Raw genomic sequence first — 14,908 nt, 5'->3', positions numbered from 1 at the left:
TTTTATTGATTCTGACTAGGGGTTCTTATACCTCAAATTATAAATCTATTTTATATGCATTATCATTATTCATAATAAATTGAGTTGTTCATGTAACAGCAAGGACTCATTTGTAATTCTTTTTAAAAAGCTGATTTGGTTTTCACTAGGGCTATCTTCAGACCTCCTATTTTGTGAGAATATATTAAACACCATTTGAAAATTTTACTTTAATAAAATAAGGAATAGATAAGTGTTTGATGTGCTTATAAAAAGTCTATTCAATTTGTATGTACATATGTTAAAAAGTGAGGTTTGTAAACCATGTGAAATACAGTACTGAAGCATGTAACATTTCTCTTAACTAAATGCTTGGTTTTAAGAAATTATCTTCCACAATACTATTTATTAGCCTGCCTGGAATTCAAAGCAGACATACAGGGAATGCATTAATTTACATGCTTATGCCTTTAAATGAAAGAAAATTTTACGGGAATAAACGATAATCACTAACAGATTAAACAGGATCCTAATCATTTTCATGTGAATAATCATGCTTTAAGAGGGAAAAACATACATTTTATTATCAAAAAACCCTGAGAGTTTTCAAGTTTCTATAGAAAATGAAATGGTGGAAAACTTGCTCATTTATATGGAAGGAAATTAATCTTTTAAAACATAAATATCAGGTTTGCTGATAGGTCTAAATATAAGGTCAACAGAGCATCTTCTTGACACAATTCAATGTATTTCTATTATAGATATCTATTGTATAATTCACTATGTCAAAAAGCAAAGACAAAATGTCATACAAAGAAATCAAAAATAACTCAACAAAACTCTTCAATTCAAGGTAAATAGTATTTTTATCAATGAATTGTAGACACTTACTAATAAAAAGCAATTAATAGTATTATAAGCCACCAAACTTGCCATCAAAAACAATCTCCTGTATAATACTTTATGCAAAACAATCTGCCCTGGGCACAATTAACCCCCATTGTGATAAACACAGCTATGCTTAAGGGTAACAGTTCCAAAAAGAAATTGAACCAGAGGAAACAAAATACAATTTAGAATTGCAAATATGTTTGCCATTATTCCATTGTTTCTAAATTTGTCCAGATACAGATTTTCTGTTAATGTTCCAAATTTCCACATGTACTACACACAGAGTTAATAAGAAACAAGTCATCAGAGCTGAGCTTTTCTTAGTAGAAACAAATACATGAAATAAGGACTTGTTTGTTTACAAAGCTAAAGCCTGTGTGCTTAAAAAAATAAAGGGTTTTTTTTTTTTTTTTTTTTTTGTCTTTTGCAATCTCTTTCATTTGCCAAGCCCTCCTATGATTATTTTGCAGGGTTCTCAATGTGAATTTTGCTTTAAAGCCTTATAATTCATTAAACAGGGCTTGATCTAACTCCTTTTACCCACTTTTCACCCATGGAGGTCTACCATCTTCTTTAAAAGTCTTTCAATGTGGGAAAGTGGGATCTGTTATTTGGAACAATTGTGAGACCAAAATAAGTCACAGTTACACTTTCATCTGTGAAGTGTGATGCATACTAACCTAGAGACTACTAACTATTAATCATATTAGCAGGTTTGCCTGTTGGTGAAGGTGAAAGCTAGCAACATCTATCAGAGGAAATAAAAAGGCAGAGAGTAAGCAAAGAGAGACACCTACTTGACTGCATGGTTCTAGCTGATATTTCTGCAGTAGAAGCACCCAGGCCTTGAGGGGAGCGTGCAGCCAGACGGAAATAGTATAAGCTATTTGGTTTCAGTCCTTGCAGCCTATATGATGTCCCTGGCTCAATGGTAATTCGTTGCTGGAAGCAATAAGAGAATGTGGTCATCTTCAGTAAGATTCGTGCAAATACTTTTTAATCACACTGTCTGGACTATCAGATTTGTATCATCAGGATTATAATCTCATCAAAATATCACCAAAGGAATCAATAGTGAGTATTATCCAGGGCTATACTAAGGAAATTACATAATGAAAATATCAGTTTAAAAGGCAAGTTTCTACAAAGGTAACTGGAAGAAGGGAAGTCAGAGATATTTTTAATGTTGACACAGTTAGCCAGACACATCAGATAAGAGGAAGACTGAGAGTCCAACACCCATGAGTATGTTCTGCCCTTAAATGCATGTATGTTGCTGTGACACAGATCACAACAGAAACTGACACCTGCCCCTAGTAGTGGAATCTGCCCAACATGTGCAATTTTAATTGAACAGATATCTACTCATCTCCCATGACCTTCTGAAATCTCAATTGGAGGCAAAGAAAATATGACCAGAAGTAGCAACAGTAACCAGTATACAATTTACAAGAGGTTGCTATAAAAGAAATTTGAAATTGCCTAGTTTTGATGGGATAAAAATCATGTTAGTCACTAAAGAAAGTTGAACAATTTATCGGAAACCACATTACTACCCTAGGTTGATCTAAAATAACTGAAAACCTTCCTTTCTTTGTGAATATAGAAACCTACAGCCAGAAAAAAAAATAAATAAATTCACAAACTTTTGTGGACTTTTGAAATACGATTTTGTTAATCAAATGCCGCTGTTAATCAAATGCCACCGTTAATCAAATGCCATCCTGGCTAACTCAGTGAAATCCCGTCTCTACTAAAAAACAAAAAATTAGCCAGGTGTGGTGGCGGGCGCCTATAGTCCCAGCTACTGGGGAGGCTGAGGCAGGAGAATGGCATGAACCCGGGAGATGGAGCTTGCAGTGAGCACAGATTGCACTCCAGCCTGGACGAGAGAGCCAGACTCCATCTCAAAAAAAAAAAAAAAAAAAAAAAAGAAGAAGAAGAAGAAGAAGAATTCAAATATAAAACTAGAGAAACCATCCCTAGGGTATTGTGGCTTACAAATACAAAAGTTTTCAGAAATTTCAGATCCACCAAATAAGAAATAACAGAATTCCCTCAATAAGCAATTGTAGAGCATAGTAGCTGAGCTAACATTCAAGCATCACAATTCTCCTTTACTCTTTGTATGTATGTGTGTATGTATGCATGTATTTTAGTTTGGTGGTGGTAATGAAGGTTTAAAATAATTCAAAGCTGATTTAAGCCTTATAGAAAACACCAATTGCTCAAGTTGTTATCATGAACACTTTAAGTCATACCGGCATTTCAACTATATAACTTTTTAAGTGTATTTTTTATTGGCTTTGTTAGCTAAATCTAAATTTATATTGGCTTTGTTAGCTAAATCTAAAAGCACTGCATTTAAAACCTATTCTTTTGAGATTCTGCTCAATTCAAACAGATGGAATAAAATAGTTTACAAGAACATATTAATTTATTACAATATCCAAATATAGTACCATTAACCCCTTTTGTACTAATGTTCCCCATTGGACTTCACAATAATAAAAGAAACATATTTATTACTATTATGTATTCTCATTTTGAAAATGTTAGATGTATCTTAATATTGATTTCTATAATGTATTCAAGCTGCACTCAAGAAGCAGTAGACCCTAACCATTAACAACACAGACTCTGGAACTTGATTGCCTAGACTCAAATCCCAGCTCTGCCATCCACTAGAGTGTGAGACTTTGAGCAAATTATTTAACTTTTTTCCATGCCTCCATTTCATTATATGTGAAACAGATTAATAAGAAAGGCTAGCTCCAGTGCTACTATAAAAATTAGATGCTTTAGAACAGCGCTATTAATGAGTTAGTTATATTGGTTTTCATTTCTCTTTTCAATGACGATCAATAATTGCCATGCCTTCTACAATCTGTTATTTTATTTGCACAGCATACTCAAATGTTATATACACTTACCTTCATACCAAATACTTTATAGCAAACAAATTAACATTTGCTATGGGAAATCTTCATAGCAAGATTCATCTAGCCAAGGACTAGTTCATCTAGCCAAGGAGTTTCATTAACATATAGACCTAATGTAGTCACCTGTCCCCACAATGAATTAAATACTTTCATGCAGAAGAGAAAGACAGTCCCCAAGTCTCACTGAGTATTTATTCTTCTATAACCTGATACATCTATGGAACTTGGAGCTCTGTCAGAAGCACATTCCAATAGGAGCAAGAATTATTTTGTTTTGTTTTTCCCCAAAGCCTCCAGATAACCACTCTGCTGTTTTTGTTGCTGTTGTTTTGGATTGGGGAGGGGGGCGGTCAAGTTCCTCTTTTCAGTAGTAAATCTTTTCCATCAAGGTCCTCAATAGCTATCTGACCAAGAATGTGGGTAAATACATAAAAATAAAGAAGTGACCCAACGTAAGGAATAATTCCCAGGGTGAGAAGCACTATAGTCTTACCTCCTCTCCATGCTCCCCATCTTTGTAGACCAGCTCATAGTTGGCAATGGTATCTGAGCGTGGAGGTGTCCAAGAGAGCAAAATACTTGTTTCAGACTCAGGTTCTGCTTTGAAGTTTAGTGGCTGCCCTGGTACTAAAAACAGGGAGGCAAAGGATTGAACTCACAATCACCAGGAGTATTCACAAAGTTCTTTCATAGTGTACCTGTTTAAACCTTTCGAAATCTGTACATATGTACCAGCTTAGTGGAAAACAAGCTCCTTTACATTGTCCAAGTTAACCTCTTTGTACACAGGGCAAGTACAATGTTATAAATCCTGCTCCAGAGTAGTAGAACGTCTACACAAGATATAGTAGAACTAACAAGTATAAAGTCTATTGGCCTCTGAATTTAATTTTAAGGAAAAAATTCTTTACTTCATGATATGGTTGTTAGTAATAAATAATATAATTTAAATAAAACTCTTGCAATATTGCCAAAAGCATAAGTGCTAAATACCTAAAAGTATTGTTATTTACAACTGAGTAGGAACTTACTCTCTAGCACTACATGTAACATTAAAAATTATTTCCAATTAAACTTATAAGATCCTACCTTTACTCCAATAACAAAACCTACAGGCAAACAGAATCACTTAGCATTTTGTCTTACCAGCCCATATTTTGAAAAAGAGGTGTAAAAAAGGAAAAACAAAACAAAACAAAACTCTATCACTTACAAATAATTACTTCTAATCTCTAAACTATGTTAAATTATTTAATGCACTACACCTAATACAAACAAAATATCCCCCCTAGTGCTACGAAGCTGAACTACTACTAAAATTAAGACGTTTATAGAATACTACTTATCAGAAATATGGTAACTTAAAGAGATCATCTATAATTCTGTTAGCCACGTAATCTATTTGATAGACAATCTGGAAGAGCTGTTTATCAGCTGTAATAAAGAACGGAAAGTCTATTCGGTTTAAAACATCTTACTCAAATATACTAGAATAATTACTAACCTAAACGTCCTAGTCCACACCTGAGCCTATCAGTTCCCCTCTATCCCTTACACACAAGGCTGAGTCAGGGTGTCACTGGCACATCTAACAGTACATTGTTCTTGGCCACTGTCTGCTCTGATTGGTGAGTGTCCATGCTTTCCCAATTGTAAAATATTTTGATCATTACCCTTGATATTATGGCATGTCTCACTGCTCTGTGGCTGAACATATGTTCAGTCCCTCAAGTTTAAATGAGAATTCCATTTATATTTAAAGAAAAAAAGAAAACAATAATACTCCACAGCTGAGGAGTTAAAAAAACATCTAAAGTGTACTTTAAAACATCTAAAGTGGCAACTTCAGCAAAAACATTTTAAAACACATACAATACAGTATAATTTGTAGTTGAAAAGAAGCCTTTGGAGAAAATGTATTGCTTTCCTTTTCTGTTATAGTTATATCTCTGTAGTATAGCTTTTAAAAATGCCCTCTGTTAAAGCAGTCTTCAAGAATGATTTGTAGAATCCCTAATGATAATTTTATTGCTCTGGTAAGTCAGCCTGTGTGTGTGTGTGTGTGTGTGTGTGTGTGTGTGTGTGTACAGGAATACATGTTTGGACTGATGCTTAAGGTCACAAATAATCAGTGCTTCCTATTTCTAGTTGCCTTCATCATCTTTTCTCTCTCTCTTTTTAAAAATCACAGGCCTTGAAAGTCTCATTGATTTGATGTCTCTGGGAACTTACTTTCTGAACAGAGTATCATATTTTTTTCCCCAGTACCTGCCCAGTGGGTGACCTAACACAATCATTTAGATTGAAAGGCAAAAGAATATAAAACATCGAGAAGCAAGAGGCAGAGGGACAGAGGGGAACAAAACACAAATAGGCAAATTGCAAAGCAAATGGAAAATGCATTATTTCTAAAAGGGAAATACCGAAAGCACTGGCAGGGGCAACAATGGAAACAAGAGTGATCAGATAGATGGGAAAATTATGATAGGATCTAATATTCACATGATGAAAGGGTTTCTCAGGCTAAACATGCACACATATGCCTATGTATGCAGTCACTGATTTTTTTTCCTAGTTGTATCTGCTTCTTTCTCTCTCTCGATTTCCTGGGAAACAAGAAAGTCTGTGTTAGCTCCTGACTCAAACCAAACCGGAGTACAGTATGGTCAAGAATCAGAAACACAGAAAACATTGAAGGGCTGCTCTCAGGATAATAATTGCCTGTTATGCATTTCCTCCCTGCCTAATGCTAATAATAAATTGACATTGATTGAAAACATCTTGGAAACCTAATTAACTTTTTCTTACTTAAACTGTTTACTTTTTGCTTTTAATTTGTCTTGAGGAAATTCCCAATTGGTCTCAATATTTTATTCTTGTTTAGTGACACAAGCTTCGTCTGATCATGTAATTCTGTTTGTTTCTATTAAGAGCCCCTTCCCTCTAAATAATGACTTAAGTAGACACATCAGCATCTCAGAGAGTACACTGTCCTTTTTATTCTTGCACAAAGCTAAGAGTTGGCTAGACAACTTGATGCAAAGTGTCTTCATCTAATGTACAGGGGGTTCTCTCCTGTTCTTTCCTTATCCTTCTTTTGAAATGGTTCGGAGGGTAACTTCATGTATTAGATTTTAAACTTGTGGTACAGGCTTAGGCATGGTAACTCACATCTGTAATCCCAGCACTTTGGGAGGCCAAGTTGGGAGGATGGCTTGAAGGCAGGGTTTTGAGACCAGTCTAGGCAACACAGCAAAACCCTGTCTCTACAAAATAGTAAAACTTAAAAAAATTAGTTGGGCATGGTGGAGCATGCCTGTAGTCCCAGCTGCTTGGGAGGCTGAGGTTAGAGGATCACTTGAGGCCGGGAGGATGAGGCTACAGTGAGCAATGACTGAGCCACTGCAAACAACCCTGGATGACAGAGTGAGAACCTGTCTCTAAAATAAATAAATAAATAATGTATAAAATAAACATGTGATGCGAACACAAATGCTTGGAGGTGTCAGGTAATTTAGAAGAGTGAGAAGGCCATACGGGGTCCGGGGCCCAGTGGCGCGTGCCCCCCACCTGAAGAGGAAGCGCAGGCCATGCTCAGTGACAGCAGGCTGCTGCCTTGTGAAATGTGGGCCCACTCTTGTCCCAGCCTCAGATTTTCTTCACAGAAGTTGATCGTGAACCTTCCAGGTAAAACCTTTACATTCTTAATTACTGAAAATTAATTGAATTTTAAAAGCACTGTATGGGGCAAAAATGTGTCTACAGGCTAGATTCAGCATATGGGCCAGGGTTCTAAACTAACCTTTCATGATCTCAGGCTCCAGACTCATCAATGGCTTAAGGGTTTACTACCCACACTTCCTCGGGAATTGAGGGTGTACCTGATGATATCACTTCCTCAGGGCATTTCGTCATATTTGAACCCACCACCATGAAGCGGAGGACGCAAAGGAATTTTTAAAAAAGGTATAAAATGAATGTATTTTTAAATTCCCAACATATTGGTCCTAATAAGCATAATATATGTATATAAGAAAACACTTTAGGGGCTACAGACTGTCATATTTGTTTTCTCTGTAACACTTGAGACACGGGAGTACTTTCATTATCTGTCAATTGAATTTTTATACCAAATATTGTGTCTACAGAGGTCCCATTTCACATTACTATTAATGTTTTCTCTCTATATATGTTTATATGTATTTATATATACAAATGTATAAATGTAAATATTTACGTACATTTTACTGATTTATTTAGTTAGTTTTGAGACAAGGTCTTACTGTATCACCCAGGCTGGAGTGCAATGGTACAATCATGGTTCACTACAGCTTTGACCTCCAAGTCTCATGTGCTCCTTCTGCCTCAGCCCCCTGAGTAGCTGAGACTACAGGCATGTGCCATAATACCCGGCTAATTTTTTAATTTTTTTGTAGAGACAAGGTCTCAATATGCTGCCTCAGGTTGTCTGAAGTCCCCGGGCTCAAGAAATCCTTACACCTCGGCCACCCAAAGCACTGAGAGTATGGGTGTGAGCCACTGTGCCTCGCCTTCTTACACATAGATATTTTACGCTCTTGTAATCATTACACACCACACTTTCTCACTGGTATCTTTTTTTTACCTTCACTTACCAATCCTTTGTCTATATACATCTTATTTTATTTTTATTTTATTCAAGAGCTTTTCTGTGTTGTAACATTTCATTCGCTGATTAACTGAACATAAATTTTATAAGAAAATGTGAGATTCTGGGAAAATGATGGGCAAATAAAAACAACATATCCAGACCTTCAAGCAGTTACTTCATATTCAAAGGAGAGAGATGATACTGACCACAAACCAAATTTATAATAGGACATGGAAAGAAGAAATAAACTAAGCAAAAGTTTTTCTTTAATATTATATTTAAGAAGTCATTATATAGTGTAAAGGTATGTCCTTCCTCTTGATTACTTATTTAATGTTCACAAGGAAATAGAAATGTGAGCTATCAAGTCCCTAAAATAAGATTATAATCCCACTAATACATATTAAGTACTTGAGCATTATTATAATTATACACTATATAAATATGTGAAAGCAACACAAAGAAAAGGGATAAAAAAAAGAGACTAACAAAAGAGAAACCTTCACATTATCTGAAATGCTGATATCTTAGAAGAGATTAATATTTGAATAAAATTTAGAGATTATCTCTAAAGAAAGGTTGACACATATTACACTGCTAAAGAACAGTTTCATCTTGCTATAGTATAAATATGAAATATGACCAAAGATACTAGAAAACCCATGATTGCTAAAATATCTAGTATTTTAATAAGGTACATGTTTTAAAATGTGTGTATCTAGCATGTTGATAAATGATAACAACAATAAAACCGACAGCCAGAATTATAATGGTAGTAAAACAAAACAAAATTCAAAACAAAGAGTCTGATGTGTAAATGCCACAAATATATCATTGACAAAATAAGTACTTAATACACAAGCATCAGCACAAATCTTACTCTCAACAGTCATTAAATATAAATGAGAAAAAGTTAAATTTTATTATAGTTGTATTTATATCCAGTGCTCCTTTAATCACTGCTAAAACTATTCAGAAAAAGGATTTAAATTGGACTCATAACTTTGGTTATTAGAAAGCAGTCTTTTTCTAGTTTGCTTGTATAGGACTGTTGACATACACTAATGAAATGATTTATAAAGCTCTGGAAACCTAAGAGACTTTGTCTCTAAATGTCATAGCTTATATTTTAACACTTTTGCAATGCCCAGAATTTGTAATAGCATTAACATCCCTAAAATGTTTAAAGTTGATACTAGTCATTAGTATTTGATAAATATATATATAGAATTCTTTATCTTTTGAAGGCATATATCCATATAAGTCAGATGATTTTCAAGAATCTATTAAATGAATAGAACTAAAGGTCAGACATGCTTTCTAAAGAAAGTTCAGAAAAAAAGACACATATTAGGATTTAAGATTTATAATGCCTCTAATTAGCATGAACATCAAGCAACATTTAATGCATTAGGTTTGAGATTTAACTTACTTTTTTATCAGAGTTTTATTTGCACTTCTTCTATAAAATATAGTTACCCTATGCTTTTAGTATAATTACCTTTATAAGAAAACTACAGGATGTTCTTTTTTCCTTCCTCAATGTGTTTTCTAATAATTAAAATATTTTTCTAGCTTAATATAAATACTTCCCTTGTCAATGGCCATATATTTCCCATATTTTCAAGGTAAACTAGTTGCAAGTGACTTTGTAATGCCAGAAGTCAGAGCTATGGAGAACTGGGAAGACTGACCCGTATTTCAGAAAATAATCATCACAACGAAAGTCTTTTCATATTTAAAACCATTTAAAGATTACTCAACACAGAGAACTGTACTAATATTCACAATCAAGGAGAAAAACTCTCTCACTATAAAACAGATCATATTCTCATTTTCTGTTTTACCAGAAATATACAAATTTACATCAATCCTTCACTTATATCCATCTGTGTGACTCATATTAGATAAAATCAAAAGTGAGACTTCTCTCTTAACCTCACTTTGATCCTAAATACTGTTCTTTTGGAATCCAGTTTCAAAAAAAAAATAGGAATGTGAATGTCACAGAATTAAAGATAATAAAACTAAATGAGTACCTTTCAGACACAGAAGACATCAAAATGTACATATCTGTGTATTTGTAATTAAAATGTACTTCAATGCCTACATATTACTGATCACTAAATTTTCATAAGGTTGGAGGAGAAAAATTGCAGTGCAAATAATCATATCCTTAAATTTTGTATTTCATAGTGGTTACTGTCCTAGCATAAATCCTAAGAATTCTTTAGTCAGTAACAAGAAAAAGGAGCAGCTCAGTATTAATTACATCAGAACAAACATCACTGTTTTTGGCAGGTGTCCACTAATATCCACTGGCCTTTTTAATGAAGCCTATAGAACAGATCAAATCATTGTGCTATTTTGGAGTGGTTTTTTTTAGCTTATTGATCTTGGCAGGCAGTCATTATATCACTAGGTATCTTCTCAATCAACAGGTATTAAAAGTAAAACTATTATGGAAGATTCTTGGAAACATCTTCATGTAAAAAAGTTAGTCAAACAGAGTGGGAATAACTATTCTAATACATCCATGTCCCATTCATCTAGATTTTCTGAGTTCTGTCACTAAATTAAATCAGAGCTTTTGAAAGTGGAGTCCCCAGCTCACAGTAACTCAATTGCCCCTCTGATAATATTACCTTCACTGAGTAATGATTCAATGTCATATTCTGTCCACTGGTAATATAAAAAAATAAAGATATGGTCTGTCTACTTAAACATTGCTTCTATATTTTTCCATAAATTGCAACTGAAGGCATCAGTGTTTTTCTTTTCTTTTTTTTTTTTTTTTTGAGACGGAGTCTCGCTCTGTCACCCGGGCTGGAGTGCAGTGGTCGGATCTCAGCTCACTGCAAGCTCCGCCTCCCGGGTTCACGCCATTCTCCTGCCTCAGCCTCTCGAGTAGCTGGGACTACAGGCGCCCGCCACCTCGCCCGGCTAGTTTTTTGTATTTTTTTAGTAGAGACGGGGTTTCACCGTGTTAGCCAGGATGGTCTCGATCTCCTGACCTCGTGATCCGCCCCTCTCGGCCTCCCAAAGTGCTGGGATTACAGGCTTGAGCCACCGCGCCCGGCCGGCATCAGTGTTTTTCATTTAGCATTCTAAATACAAGGATTCTCACAATTGTCAAAGATTCACATTTTGGTTGAATTAGGTTTAGAAAAAAATTTTGTTTCTTAGATAGTTTAATCTTCCTGCCATTAGAAAATAAAAATATGAAACACTATAGGTTTCTATCTTTAAACTGGTGCTTACAAAACTTAGAGCCAAATTTAGCCAAATTTATTTAAATTGAGTTAAATTTCAGCCAAATTTAGTGCTTGAGTGTAATGATCTTTCATAAAAAAGTTCTTCCTTCCACTTCTTTTAGATAAACTTAGTTTTTTTTTTTTTTTTTTTTTTTCATTTCTAAATGTTTTCATGTGCTTCTGCACTGGAATAATCTAATAGCTACTTCAGTATTTCAGAAGTAAGCTATGTATAATTCTTAAATATATGAACAAATGAAACAATTGCGTTTTTTTCTCCTGCCTCTTTTCATTTAATTGCATACCTAGGTGGGCATAAAAACGCAAAAACTATCACATTAAGCATATTATTAATTTAAAAGGTAATGGTAGTTGATAATGATTTGGCTCTGTGTCCCCATCCAAATCTCATCTCAAACTGTAATCCTCATGTGTCAAAGGAGGGACCTGGTGGGAGGTGACTGAATGATGGGGTGGTTTCTCCTATGCTGTTGTTGTGATAGTGAGTGAGTTCTCACGAGATCTAATGGTTTTACAAGGGGCTCTTCCCGCTTTGCTCTTGTCCCTCCTGCCACCATGTGAAGAAGGTCCTTGCCTCCCCTTCATCTTCTGCCATGACTCTAAGTTTCCTGAGCTCTCCCCAGCTATGTGAAATTGTGAGTCAATTAAATCTCTTTCCTTTGTACTCAGTCTTGGGTATTTCTTTATAGCAGTAACTAGCACAGTAGTTAAAAGTATCCAGAATCCCCGGATTTAAATTCTGCTTTTCCACTTAGTAACCTTATGACCTAAGGCAAGTTTCTGAACCACTTTTTATCCTCTTTGATCTTCAATTTACTCATTGGCAAATGGAATAATTCCACATCTGCCTAATTGGTTTGTGAGAATAAACACATGTAAAGTTCATAGTATAGTGTCCTGCATATGTTAGCTACTATTATGATGATTACATATTAATAATTTAATGTTTTACATATTAAGTTACAGAATGTTTCTCTCCATTATCTAATCTATATCCTCTTATGAATTTTATTGCATCCTATGAAAATCCATATATTGACATCCTCATCCATAGTACCTCAGAGAATAACCTTATTTCAATATAGGATCTTACCCATGGAATTAGTTAAGATGAGGCCATAAGAGTGGCCCCAAGTCCGTTATGACTGGTGTACTAGTAAAAAGGGAAATTTGGGCACAGAAATGCTTACGGAAATAATATAATGTAAAGATGAAGGTAGTGATCAGATGATGCTTCTACATGCCACGGTACAGCAAAGATTGCCAGCAAACCAACCAACAGAAGTTAGGGCAGCAGCATGAAGTATATTTTCCCTCACAGCCTTCACAAGGAACCAATCCTGCCATCACCTTGATCTCAGACTCCTAGGCCCCAGAAATGTGAGACAATAGATTCCCATTGTTTAAACCACCTAGTATGTGGTTCTTTTTTACAGGAGCACTAGAAAACAAATAGAACCGCTACACTCTATAAGGTGGTTATTATTGTAGACTAGAAAACTGAAGTTCAGAGAGAGATGAAATAAATCACTTAAGGTGACAGCTAATAAATGAAAGCTTGGGATTCAAACCCTGGTTACGTTACTCCAAGACCAAGGATTGAAAAAATATCACCGCTGAGAAATTTAAAAAGCTGAAAGTGGAATGTAAGTCCCCATATAATTTCTTATAATTTTTTAATAGTTATGTAGCTGCTAAAACAGTATAACAAAAAGCAATCTCATAATAGTTGACCACTTTTAGTCAAGAAAAAGCAGAACAAGATTTACAGATATCTATATTTTCCAATGAGAAGCTTTTTTGATAAGAACAGCCTACAGTATTTTTTTTTCTGCATATTACTACAGCATATAAATACAGAAGTACTGCAAATGGCACATAGAGAAGATATATGGACAGTTTTTAATACAACTGTGCTGAAACATATTTTTATAGCTGGCTTTCCTACAATGTCGTACGGAAAAGAGTAAATCCATGAACAAGCCAATGAGAACCAAATAATGGTATGAAAATAAAGCCAGACAAACTATTAATATAAATGTGTTCTGAGATTCCTAGAAGCAAGGACAAACAGTTAAGCATACTTCATATAAAGACCATGACGTGAAAACAAGTCAGTGATTCACAGGTATCAGTGAAATAGATGATAGATACATTATCTAGTACAGGCATCTGAGAAAATTTATTAATTACCAGGATTAGCAGTGAGTTACGTCTACAGATTATACTGTCGCCAATAATATGATTATTATGTCGATTTCAGAATAAGACAACAGCATGCTGCCAAAACATTTGTAGATTAATGCAGGTTTAAAAGATGCCAACTCAACAAGGAGTCAAAGAAGTAGCTCTCAGATGCTCAAGAATAAACATTTGTTTGTTTGTTTGTTTGTTTTGAGATGGAGTCTTGTCTGTCACCCAGGCTAGAGTATAGTAGTACAATCTTAGCTCCTTGAGAACTCGCAAACTCCACCTCCCAGGTTCAAGTGATTCTCCTGCCTCAGCCTCTCGAGTAGCAGGAATTACAGGCGCCTGCTACCATGCCCAGCTAATTTTTGTATTTTTAATAGAGATAAGGTTTTGCCATATTGGCCAGGCTGGTCTCGAAGTCCTGACCTCAAGTGATCCACCCACCTCGGCCTCCCAAAAGTGTTGGGATTACAGGCGTGAGCCACTGCGCCTGGCTCAAGAATAAACTTTACAAGAGGTCTCTTATTTTATATTAGCCCAAAGCAAAACTGATCACCTTGAATTAAAGACCAAAGAGGTTTAATATCCTCTTAGGAAAATAAAACCACTGGGAGGACCAAGTATTCCTTCATAAAATAGTTTAATGTCTGCTGTAGCTCTTAGCAAAGTTAATGAATCAGGCCCCAAAGTTCTATCTGAGATCTCAGTAACTGTCTTTCTTTGTCCACTGAGGCCATACAAAGAAATACAGAAATTAAAGCCACTCAGAGAATATTTATTTTTAAGCCAGTAGCTTCCGGCAAATATAAGCCATTCAAATACCCAAGGCCCTGGAACAGTTTTATTTTTTAGCTTTGTTTTGAACCATCCAATCTTACACAAATTAAACACTCTTTTGAGACCACTCTACCATACTAGCTATTACAAAGAAGTGTAGTTTTCCTATTCTCAAAACTGGGCATAGGGGAGACATTTTTCTATCTCATGCAGAGAAGTCTTCA

The 14,908-nt window shown here is 35.1% G+C and overlaps 1 protein-coding gene across 1 annotated transcript in view; it reads right to left on the bottom strand.

The window, feature by feature from the left end:
- PTPRD (protein tyrosine phosphatase, receptor type D) overlaps positions 1 to 14,908 on the bottom strand; it is a 550,091-nt gene that overhangs the window by 189,029 nt on the left and 346,154 nt on the right. The window contains exons 11-12 of the mRNA XM_025359514.1: positions 4,306 to 4,439; positions 1,668 to 1,812 (exon numbers count right to left, since the gene is read on the bottom strand). Coding sequence (XP_025215299.1) covers positions 1,668 to 1,812; positions 4,306 to 4,439 — 279 coding nt within the window. The remainder of the gene's footprint in view (positions 1 to 1,667; positions 1,813 to 4,305; positions 4,440 to 14,908) is intronic.

The sequence above is a fragment of the Theropithecus gelada genome, chromosome 15, assembly GCF_003255815.1.
Source record: "Theropithecus gelada isolate Dixy chromosome 15, Tgel_1.0, whole genome shotgun sequence".
Classification (NCBI taxonomy): Eukaryota; Metazoa; Chordata; class Mammalia; order Primates; family Cercopithecidae; genus Theropithecus; species Theropithecus gelada.
The sequence above is the reverse complement of the archived record's forward strand: the minus strand, read 5'-3'. Positions and strand labels throughout refer to the sequence as shown.